The sequence below is a fragment of the Theileria orientalis genome, chromosome 2, assembly GCF_000740895.1.
Source record: "Theileria orientalis strain Shintoku DNA, chromosome 2, complete genome".
In the NCBI taxonomy this organism is placed as follows: Eukaryota; Apicomplexa; class Aconoidasida; order Piroplasmida; family Theileriidae; genus Theileria; species Theileria orientalis.
This window is the reverse complement of record NC_025261.1, coordinates 1,831,818-1,843,586: the sequence shown is the minus strand read 5'-3', so window position 1 is coordinate 1,843,586 and position 11,769 is coordinate 1,831,818. Positions and strand designations below refer to the sequence as shown.

The following is an 11,769-nucleotide window of genomic DNA, read 5'->3' as shown; positions in this document are numbered from 1 at the left end:
ATAAAAGTCAGCGATAAACTAGTATGTTCTGGTAGTACTGGTCACAACCCAGCAGCCGTTCTTCTTAAAGCAAATTATATTGTGGTCGTCGAACATGATGATGAAGGTCATCGTCTGCTTGTTGTAAAACACAGATTCGGGGTATTTACGACCGTATCTTGAAGAATTGTAAGTCCACACTACCTTTTGCTTAACGGGGCCCTTAGATTTATCGTCTCCATTGCCATTTACACCATGCTCAGTGTGCCTAATTTCAACACACCTGGCCCCGGCGACGAATTTGTATAGGTAAAATTCAGTTCCAAAGTTCGTAAACACCTTGTATTTGTTGGTATCATTGGCATATAAGCTGCCCTCAGTGATGATGGTGACGTCTTTGGGATGTTCAGAGGGGTAAAGCTCCTTAACGTTCTGATTTATTGATGAGAATCCATGGGCAGAATTGGCCAGATTGGTATGATCAGTAGGCTTTTGAACAGGAACATGTCTGGCAGGCTGTATTAAAGGCTCAGCGAAATTCTCACTAACATGGGTGTTAACAGTAGGAGTACTGGTAGTGGCAGGATTGAAAGCATTGGGGGAAACAACATTATTGGGGACGCTAGTTGTCTCCGGTGGCGATAATACTCTAGGGGGTTCCACTGAACTCTTTGCAGGTTGTTCAGTACTATGGATTATTGGAGTAGAACTTGTTTCTGGTGCAGTAACACCCACATCGGGCTGAGTGGTACTTTTTGGAGGTTCTACTGTACTTGCAGGTGGATTTGCGGATACAGGTGGCTTAGTAGAAATAGTAAAGGGCAAAGTTGAACTTTCATCTGGTGAAATAGACCCTCTGCGATGTGTACTGGTTCTTTCAGAAGGCACAGCAGTAGCTACTGGTGTTGCTTCTTCTGGCTCAATAGGTGGCGTAGTTGTTGAAGGAGTGGCAACTTCGGTAAGTTGAGTAACCTCTTTGTGGGACATCAGTGGATTGCCGCCCATGTCAAACACATCTGACTTAATCCAGTCGCCATGGACGTTTCTTTGGTAAACCAAAATCAGGTCATCTAACTTTACTGTTATTTTACTGCCACTTTTGTATAAGACACTCTTTGGATACTTCCCGGGATTCACATCTGGGTCGTAGATCCACACCCTTTTATAGTAGGTTGTAACCTTATTAATGTCGTCCGCATTCCCTACGCATTCTACGTGCACGATCTTCGTGCACCTTATTCCACCGTTAAATACATAGGTCAGCTCATCACCTTTTTTCTGAAGGCCGTATTTGTTATCGCTAAGTGGCAAGCCCTCATGTTCATACCTACCGTTGCGATTTTCTGTAGCCGTAAAGAACTGCAAAAAAGACTCTTTGGGGGTCCAACTATCATCAGGATTCCTTTCAGACACTATGAACTTCGTGCCTAAATCCACTATTAGTCTTTTTTCGCTCAAGTATGAAACGATGGTTGGATACTCATTATGGCCAAGATGGCCGTGCTTCCAAACTGTCCTGTATCCGGTGATTAACCTATTTTGGTCATTCGGGTCCACCTTTTTAAACATGTACTTGACCTCCGAGCACTTCGAGTTCGGCTTAAACTCGTAGTCGTACCTTTCTCCAGACATTTTTCTCAGGTCGTACTTACTCCAATCCAGTTCCACGTTATTCTTGGTACCGTTCCCCGTACTCGCAGTGTAAAACTTAATGTCGAAATTCCTGTTTATCCAGGTACCGGAGATCTCCTTTTCGTTGACTATGAAGAAGGTGTCGAAATTGATAACTATTTTGTTTGGCCACTGATAAACGACAGTTTTCGGGTAATTTTCGTCGGATTTGGCGAAAAATCTTTTCCAAACACTCACTGGCTTCAATCCTATGGTCCTAGTACGGTCAAACAAGTCCGTTATTTTTACTAAATATTTCACTTCCACACACTTAGAACCCTCTTTCAATTTAAACTCATATCTATTCTGGTTCTGCTTTACTTCGTAGTCCTTACTGTCCATTTCCTTATTACTGTTTGGATTCTTCAGGTCCTTCACGTACAATTTGATGTCGTTCGTATATTCAGGCTTATACATTTCCTGAACATTATCCTTAGTAGCAGTTGAGGGAGGGGCAACTTCCTCATTTGTTGTCGGTTCTGCGGCTTCAATTTTGGATTCTCCTTCTTCAACCCATGTTTTATCATCCTTTCTCGTGAACACCTTCTTGCCTCCATTTTGCAAATGGACTATTATCTTGTTAACTCCTCCCATCGTGTCCAGTTCTACTTTGTTTGCACAATCGTTGACGTTTTTCGCCTCCCATACGTCGGCCTTGACCTCGTCCTGGTATGTTACGCTGTTAAACTCCATTCCCGGCTTCGCTGTAAAGATTTTAACGCCGTTTTTATAGCTGAGTGAATACTTATAACATTCAGACTGCGAATTAACGTTAATCGACACAGATAGCTTCTGGTTGGGGTCCACGAATGTCCACGGCATGGTTTCATGCCTTACGTACTTCCTGGTCGTCCCGTCCATTAGATACACTGTAACTTCGTACATATCCTTGAACTTATCGTACGTTATCACCTTAACTTTGTTTGCGTATCTACTGTCGTTATCGATGTTTGTGCTTGCTGTCCAAATGCTCTTATCGTTTGAACGATCTGATGATGATTCATCCTTCTCTCTCACTCCTCCAAACACGTAGTCGCCCTTTGCTCTAAACATTCTCACGTTGTTTCTTTCGTAGTTGTAATACGCGCATGAACTCTTATTCGACCTAATGTTAATTGTTATTGGTATCTTAGTCGATGCGTCTATTTCTTTGCATTCGTCGTCAGGGTATTTTAACAATTTCGTGACTTGCCCCTTAAACGGATATATTGTTATAAACATGTGGTTTTTATTTATTGCGTACACAACCACCTTTTTTGCGTTTTCGTTACTAGATCTTGACTTCCATATTACTTCATTACCTCTTTTTATCAAGTTAAATAAGTTTCCTTGTTTTGCAAGATGGGTAAAAATGTCATTATCTACCTTATTAGGCACTTTAATATCCAAGGGTTTTGGTGATGGCTTAAATGACTTATCCTGTACCCATGGTTCCTTATTCTTTTTGGTGAACACTACGATATATGGATCTGTAAAATGAATCGTCAGCATCTTATTTTTTGAATGAGCTCCACCTAGTAGTACCATATTAGCGTTATGATCTTCTTTCGACTCCCATATTATACTTTCGCCTTCTTTTATTGTTTTAAATCTAAAGTCGTATTTCGTCTCAAAATACTTCGACTGCGGGAAGTCCTTGACTTCATATTCGTACGTATCGGCTTGTTTATTGATGTCCAAAACCACGTCGTTTGTCACCTCTTTCCACACGTTTTCTGTACTACTGTAGTGTTTGACTTGGCCATTCACAAAAAATATGCTAAGCTTACTTATACCCAAAAGAATATCAACACCGTCTCTAATCACTTTGGTTGCGTATTCATTTTCATCTTTTGCTTCCCATATTTTCTTAAAGAGTTTGTTATCTTGAATTGAGACGAAAAAGTGTTCACCCTTCGTTTCATATATGGCTGACTGTCCATCTTGGAAATAGTCGTAACGGTCTGTTGATAAAAAGCTGTTTATGTCAAGTTGTACTTTTTTGTCATTCAATTCCGATTTAACGGTCTCTTCATTAGACTTAGTCTGAGGCTCACTTACCTCGGCCTTTTCAGGTTTAGATGGCTCGGGAGATGGTTTAGTAGGCTCACTCGAAATCGGCGGCTTAACTTTTACAGGTTCTGGTTTAGGCTCCTTAGGCAAAGCCTCACTAGGCTCAGTGGGTTGAGGTTTTGGTACATGAACTTGATTATTTACTTCAGGCTCAGGATTCTTTACAATTGGCTCTTCCGGAACATCAGGAAACAATACACTTTCCCTGGGCATAGTCTCAGGTTGCGATTCAGGCGCTTTTGCTGTTGGTTTGGGTTCAACCGGTTTAGGAGGCACGAAAACTTTCTCACTTTCAGCTTTAGTTTCTATATTTTTAGTAGTTTCATCAGTAACTCTATACAAAGGCTCGTTCTTCGGTTCTTCTTGTGGAGGGATCATCGCTTTAAATTTTTCATTCTTTACTTCCTCTTTTGGAGGTAAGACAGGCTGAGGTACCTCCTTTTTAGATTCTTCCTTAACAAAGGCAACGGGTTCAGGGTTTTCATGTTTAACTTCCTCTTTTGGAGGTACGATAGGTTTGGGCGGCTCTTGCTTCTTCTCTTGCTCTGAAGGTACAACAGGTTCTGGCTTCACAACTGGTTGCTTAGTATTTAGGGTTTGTTGCGGTTTGTCGAACACCATTCTCATCATAGGCTCATTATCTGGTCCACGTAGTATCAAAATTTGTTCCGGGTAGACCCCGTCCTTAGACTCCCAAACCAATTCATCGCCGGTTTTTATTGTCGAAATTGCGTATCCTGGCTTAGGAGTAAAGCTTTGTTGTTCTTTTGCTCCATCATATTCGTATTTAATTTCGTTGGTACTAAATAGCTTATCAAGGTACAGAGTGGTTAACTTAACTTTTGGAGGAAAATTGGCTTTCCCAGTAGGTAACTCAACATCTGAGAAAGATTTTCTACGTGGTGAAACGCTTAGTTCAGAATCAGATTTAAAATGTTCAGCTGGTCTAGGTTTAGTCTCTAAAGGAGCTTGAGAAGCCTCCTTTTGCTTCTCAATCTTTTTAAGTAGGTTTTCAAGTTCACGTAGAGTTTCCAGGGACTCACTGTTACGCCTTTTACTCCTTATATGTCCATGCGATTGTTTGTCATCAACTAGTAATAAATCAACTCCAATTATTCCATGGTTTTCAGGAAACATGGGAAAATGTACAGTCAACAACGCCTTGTCTTTTGAATCTATTGTTATTACTACTCTATTTCCATATTGATTATTTTTAGACTGCCAAGCCAATTCATTGCCCATTACGACCTTCTCGATCAAGTATGGGTGTTTGGCAGTATATGTGTGACTATTATCCGATGGATCATATTTATATACTATATAATCTGTATTTCGCCTATTTTTTACATCTAGTGTTATTAATTGAAATTTATCAATTTTAATACCATTCGGTTCATTTTTATGATTTTGTTCAGTTTGGTTACGATTAAAAAGGTTTAATAACTGATTACCTAAAGATCCAATATTTACTACATCTGGAGTTACAATATTCTTCAAACCATGATTTACAGATTGCACGAAACTATTGCGATATGAAACACATATAAACAGACATATTACTACATTGTATACATTCATATTATAATACATTTAAACTAAACAGCTCGGAATTGGACAAAAATTAATTAACCCATGGGGGTGTACATAAATTAATATTCTCAAATTTATTATACTTGTTCATTTTAAATATATATTTGTTATGGATAATTATTTTTTGAATAATTTAATTATAAATTTGTTATTTTTGTCTCACAGAATAGATAAAAAAGTGGTAAATTTATTTTTTGTTCACACACATTTTCCAGGAATAACGATAGTTTACTTACACATTTTAACGGAACATGAATAATATATAATAGTTCTTCAAGATTAGCTATGTTACGTAATTTCATTTTTATTTACCTCAATTTAGTCAATTTTCAAATGAAGAACTGATCTGTTTTCAGATCACTTTAATATAATTTGTAAAAAATGAAGTAAAAAAATAATTATCAGTCCAAAAGTTCATTACTTAGTTTAATATATGCTAGTTATCGATTACCGTAGAAATGTGTAAGTAGATTAAGCATACTATAGCAATGTGTGTAAATAAACGTAATTACCTTTACCGAATATCTACACACATGCTAAACGTCATAGATTCGATACTATATTCTCACGACAATTTTAGATCCCTTTCAAAAAAAATAATTTAATTTTCGGCTAAACTCCTAGTATTTGAAATTCACACCCCATGCTTAGTGGAATCCTAAATTTTCTGGCAATCAGAAATTGTATTTCATTAATGAACATATGTATATTATTGTATTTATCATTATATGTAGTAATATATGGTGGAAGGACGAATTTCTTCTCCCTATCGCAACTGATACCATCACCATCTAAATTTGTGATAATTACAAAAAATAGCACAGATGACTCAAAATCTGAAGAAAATGATTTAACCAAATACGATACAGTGAATAACCCTGGCGGTGTACGATATAAATTCAAAAATGGATCCAAATGTGTGGGACTTAAGTACGACGACACATCCATATGGACTTACGATTCCCAAATAAATGGAGAAAAATATCCAGTTGAAATCTTCTTCAATTCACTCACAAACAATGTAAGAATCAAAACCGAAAACAGGTTATACATTTACTCTTATCGCAACGACAACTGGGATTTAACTTTTGACTCTGAGGTGGCCTCAGCCCCTCTGAGTAAATATCAGCTATTCACCAACATAAACGATGATTTAACAATTAGTCCTGGAGCTACGTATTATTCGAAAACGTATATTAACCATGATGATGCGTCGCCCATTTTGGCTGTATCGTCCAATGAGTTTGTTCGCAGGCTCTATGACAGCCATATTCAAATCCTTACAGTGGATAGCCGCTTAAGGCTGAAGGTGAACGACCTCACCCACTTCTTCGTTACGAAGTTCCAGAATTTAACCACCTACGAACTTGTGAATCTCAGGATGTATTGCGAGGTCAAGCACAAGGACGAGGTGGTATGGTTAGATAAACGCCACAGAAGTGAGGCCGACTTTCCCGATTTAATTCATATTTACACTGATAAGGACGTTGTCTGTTTAGACTTCAGTGGCAAAAAGTTCTTAGTCTTCCATCGGAGAACCTTTGACAGGTACTCAGGCTGTATTGAAAAGATCTATGGAGAACCCTATATTAAAATAGAAGATGATAATACTACGAGTTTCCACTTGAAACTGAAATTCGATGGTTCATCTGGCTCAGCCGACACTACTGTGCTGGAAATAAAGCCAACATCTCCTGGAGTCTCCAAAAAGTTCAACGATGGGGAAAAATGTGTTGAAATAACCTCTGAAAATAAAAGAATTTGGAAACACGACCCCCTTAGGGACGGAGCCAACTATCCCACTGAAGTATACTCTGACTCCTTCAAAAAGAGGATAGTTAAGATCAAATTCGCCGGGAGAGCTTATTTGTACTCGTTCGCTCATGACAAATGGTCTCTTAAGACCTTATCCATCGATGACTCTTCTAGTCATAGAATGGATACTGAACCTATAGACGGACTTGATGGAGATGCGTCTGACGCCAGTTCTGAAGAATATGTCGATGCAAAATCGACTATTGGCGAGTCCACTGATTCTTCAACTACTGAACAATCTACCGAGGTACCGCCACGCGTTGAGGAATCCTCTACTAGTCCAGATAGCACCGAGTCAACACTCAATGAACCGACCGATGAACCGACATCCGGTGGAGCTGCTGAATCAATACCGACTCAGTCTACCATTTTGCCTACAGCTAACGAATCCACCAACGAAGCTTCCACTGATTTATCGTCCGAAGATCCAACAAATAAGTTAGCTACTAGCCGAAACGGTAGTGGCGAATCGGTAATTGAAAGCAGTGTCTATCCATAAATCAAAATATCACTGAATGATCAATGCAATGTCCTAATAAGTCATTGAGTAAATGTGGTATTGTCAGGATACTCTAAAGAGTGAATATATTCACCCTTTTTTAAGTAAACAGGATTCAATCGCTTTAAATACCCTTTTACACTAATGTATTATAATTTCCATCTCATTTTTACTGTAGTCTGCTTATATGTACTCTTAGTCTCACATCAGGTCGAGGATGTGTGGCCGTACCACAGATAACTCCTAACTGCTGTACACACTTGCAATAATCAGCCACTTGACTGCCTAAATACAATCCACGCATTTATAACTACCTATTAAACACAGTTGCGGCCCGTAAACAGACAGGAGCGGGGTAGCAGCGCAAGCAGCACAAGTAGCAGAATGAGCGGAAGCAGCTTCCTCCTGTGCTTCCGACCACTCGGCCCGTTTATGTATTCACGTATATATATATATATATGTGTATGTGTTTATGAATCTATGTATTTCGTACTCTCAGACGTCGCTGACTACGCACGTAATGCTCATTCACACATTACTACTCCATTATCGCCTCCTCCTCCTCTATTATCGACTGCTCGATGAAGTTCTTGATGTTGTTGTTCAGGTACTTGTCCACGTTCTCGAAGGCCAGCCCTGCCTCGGTCGTCTTCTTCGCGAGTCCCGCCGAGGCGAACTCCGAGCGCTCGAACTGCGGACCCACGATCACTGCGAAGAGCTCGAGCAGGTTCAGGTCGTCCTCCGTGAAGTGGAGGAGCTCCTGCGCCTGCTTGTTGACGACCTCAATCACTGCGAGGACCCTGTGGTCGTGCTTGATCGGCACCCAGATTCCGTTTCTGAGCGCCTTGAGCTTCTCCAGGACCTCCTTGTCCACTCCCGTCTCCGCGACTGTCGCCGCTGCCTCGCCGCCTCTTCCGTTTCCTCCGAGGGTCGTCGGTCCCTGCATGAAGCTGCTTCCGCTCATTCTGCTACTTGTGCTACTTGCGCTGCTCGCCGCTCCCGTCGCGGGGTCACTTGCGTCCAGTGCGCTCGTGCCGTTGCTGATTGCCAGGATGTTACTTTTGTTGAACAGGTTCCCGTCGTTGACGAGGTCGTTGTCGTAGATGACGATTTTCGACGTGTTAACGCAGATCGAGAGTATGTTGTTGTTGTTGTCCAGCGAGTACACGCTCTGTTCTCCCGTGTTACTCGAGATTGACCACAGTTGGTTTCTCGGCTGGTCGACCAGGTAGACTGCGCAGCTCTCCGCCTGTATCAGCTTCTTCGCGTGCGTCGTCAGTGCCACTACGCAGCTCTGTATTCCCAGCTGATCTGAGAAGAGTGAGTGCATCAGTGTGATGAGTGAGTTTGACTTGAGTTTGTTGATTTCGAGCTCAATTTTTTCCATTGCGTTACTTATTATGATTCCGCTCATGAAGCACAGGTACGATATGAACTTTAGTTTTTCTTCGTCCATTTGGCTATATCCTTGTCCTTGGTTGTTTCCTAACATCCCGTTTCTGCTTCCGTGGCTGCTATTGATACTGTTTGTTGTGCTGTTTCTGACTTCTTCCGCGTGATTACTACTTGCTGTGACCGTGTTAGTAGTTGCGTTTGTCGTTGCACTCGTTGCTGCTGTTCCACAGGCTTCCTTGCCTGCATTGGCGGTGCCCGGGGCAGCGGCACCGCCAATGCTCGTCAAGGCAGCTGTGTTTCCCGTGATTGGGCCATTGTTTACTGAATCGAATTTTGCGTTTGTTTTTTCTCCCGAGTCTCCTTGATGCACCTTGTTACTGCTTTCCTTGGCTTCTGATGCGCCATTTATGTCACCATATCTCTCAGATTTCCCTTCTATACCGCTCATGCTTCTGCTTTTGCCGAACATGTCACTGTTATTTGGCACAACTACCAGGTTAACATCCTTTGTCGTTCCTCCATCATCGGTGGCGGTGCTATCGTTTGCTGCGCACGTCAGGCTATCTTCTCTCTCCATGATGCTGTCCGAGCTCGTTGCTCTGCAGACTTCGAAGCTCGGGCCGCTCTCGGAGGTCGCCGTGCAGTTCCCTATTCCTCCTGTGCCGTACCTGTCGCTCACTCCTCTGGCAGCGCCGTTACTGCTGCCTGTGCTCCCACTCACTCCTCCCAGCGATCCTCCGTGCGCTCCGCTTCCGACGGCGACGCCCGATGCCGCTCCTCCTCTGTAGTTCGACAGTGAGACGACTCCCCAGATGCTCTGCTGCAGGTTATACAGCGGTATAAGCACTATGTTTCTCGGACTAAGCTCCGTGTGCTGGTCGCAGTCCTTAATGTAGCGTTCGTCCTTTTCCACGTCGTCCACCTTCACCATCATTCCTGTTGAGAGCACCAGGTTATACAGTCCTCGTTTGTGGTACTTGACTTCCTTCTTGTGCAGCATTCCCTCCTTGAACATGTAGTTGATGATCAGGCTGTTGTCGTCGATTTGGCACAGCTCTATCAGCTCACACTTGACGCACCTCAGCAGCGTCTTCAGTGTCAGCAGTATGCACTTAACTGGCAGCGTCTCTCTTGTTATTGAGTTAATGAACGACAGCAGGAGCACCAGGTTATTTTTCGAGAAGTCTGAGAAGTTACACTTTCCGTAGTTTTCGCTGAACAGGCAGTAGTCGCTCGATATGCTGCTTTCCTTTTCCAGGGCGCTTCTGTTGTCCAGGCGTGCTGGCTCTGAGCTTGTCCTCGTGTTTTCTCCTGTGCCTCCTCCCTGGTCTCCTCTCGTCACTTCTGGACTCGACTTCATCGTGTACAGGTTACTCCCGTCCATGTAACCGGTCGACTCCGTGTTCGCTCTGTACGGGTCCAAGTATCGTCGGTTCGGGTCCTCTTCGGCTGCAGAGCTGCTCTGGCTCTGTGCTAGTGCAGCTCTGCCGTGCTCCATGATTTCTGTTACGTATTTCATACTCTCGGTGCCATTCATGTTCTCTTTTTCTCCTGGGAACACTGTTTTCGTGGTCGTTCCCGTAACTAAACTTGTGATACCGTTTGTTGTTTTCATATTTGCAGTCGATTCTCTCACTCCTTGCGTTGACCCTGCTGAACTGTGACCCTTATTTGGTGTGCTGTGCCTTGATTCTTCGCTCACACTTCTATCAAGTGACGCTTCTCCTAAATTCGGGTCTGATGCTGACTTATTGTATTGCATATTTATTCTGTTTGTGTTTTCTCTATTATTTTTTCTATTTAATGCCGTATCGGCTACTAAATTTAACTTTGTTTCTGATTCATCTGCTTCATTCACTTCTCTTTTAATACTTGTTAAATTCAATTTATTTACACTCGATATCAATTTATTATTTAATAAATTGCTCATTTTCTTCTCTATTATTTGTATTTGTCATTTTAACTACTTTCGTGCTCTTAATCTTACATATCTTTATATACTGTACTGTTTTAACTATTTTACCGTGATTTTAGCTAAATATTACTTAATTGCAGAATCTTTACGATGCTTTTAAATCCTATTGTATTTATTAATCTCAAATACTTTCTACTACCTATTTTTACATTTATTATTACAACACTTAACAGCCAAAATAACTCAATTTTACTTTATTTTTTTTTAAATTGAGCTACTAACAAATACTTTTTATTTTCTTATCTATTAAACGCGTTAATTTACAAACGATTAACTACGTTACAAATTTACAAGTAGGCCAATTTTTATAATAATTCAAAATCTATACACGAGTTATTTGGGCAATTAAATATTTAATAATCTCTTTTGTTTTCTTTATATAATTTTCTATTAAGTTTATCAATTAAAATAATATTTGCATCAATCTTCAATTCAGTTTAGCCATTATTTACTTAACTTTTTTACTTATTCTCTCAACTTATTATTCTACAGACTTTTTAATATTTGAAGTTATCTGTTATTTGTGCTCACAACAAATACCATTTGAAATTACATCACTTTAATTTCAAGTAATGTTAATTTGTACTAAATTTGAATTTATTAATAAAGCTGCCCCAAATAAATATATAATAACTAATATTTACAACATAAAAACTACTTTGTTTTAATAAATATGTGACTATATGAAGAAAACATACTTCTAACTATTGAGATTTCCTTATATGATGAGGCTATTTTGAATTGGGCATTAGGTAAGAACATGATACCACACACTTGAAATCATATGTTTCTT

At 40.6% G+C, this 11,769-nt stretch overlaps 3 protein-coding genes across 3 annotated transcripts; 1 reads left to right on the top strand and 2 right to left on the bottom strand.

Annotated features, from left to right (window-relative positions):
• Positions 1-18: 18 nt before the first annotated feature.
• TOT_020000841 (uncharacterized protein) lies at positions 19-5,292 on the bottom strand (the record flags this gene model as incomplete). Its single annotated transcript, XM_009692592.1, has 2 exons — positions 19-4,612; positions 4,838-5,292. 2 exons carry the CDS (start codon positions 5,290-5,292, stop codon positions 19-21), a joined length of 5,049 nt encoding a protein of 1,682 aa, XP_009690887.1.
• Positions 5,293-5,935: 643 nt separating this feature from the next.
• Positions 5,936-7,606, top strand: TOT_020000840 (conserved hypothetical protein; the record flags this gene model as incomplete). The annotated part of the gene is made up of 1 exon (XM_009692591.1): positions 5,936-7,606. One exon carries the CDS (start codon positions 5,936-5,938, stop codon positions 7,604-7,606), a length of 1,671 nt encoding a protein of 556 aa, XP_009690886.1.
• A 538-nt stretch (positions 7,607-8,144) lies between these two features.
• On the bottom strand, positions 8,145-10,931 carry TOT_020000839 (uncharacterized protein; the record flags this gene model as incomplete). Its single annotated transcript, XM_009692590.1, has 1 exon — positions 8,145-10,931. One exon carries the CDS (start codon positions 10,929-10,931, stop codon positions 8,145-8,147), a length of 2,787 nt encoding a protein of 928 aa, XP_009690885.1.
• Positions 10,932-11,769: the final 838 nt, after the last annotated feature.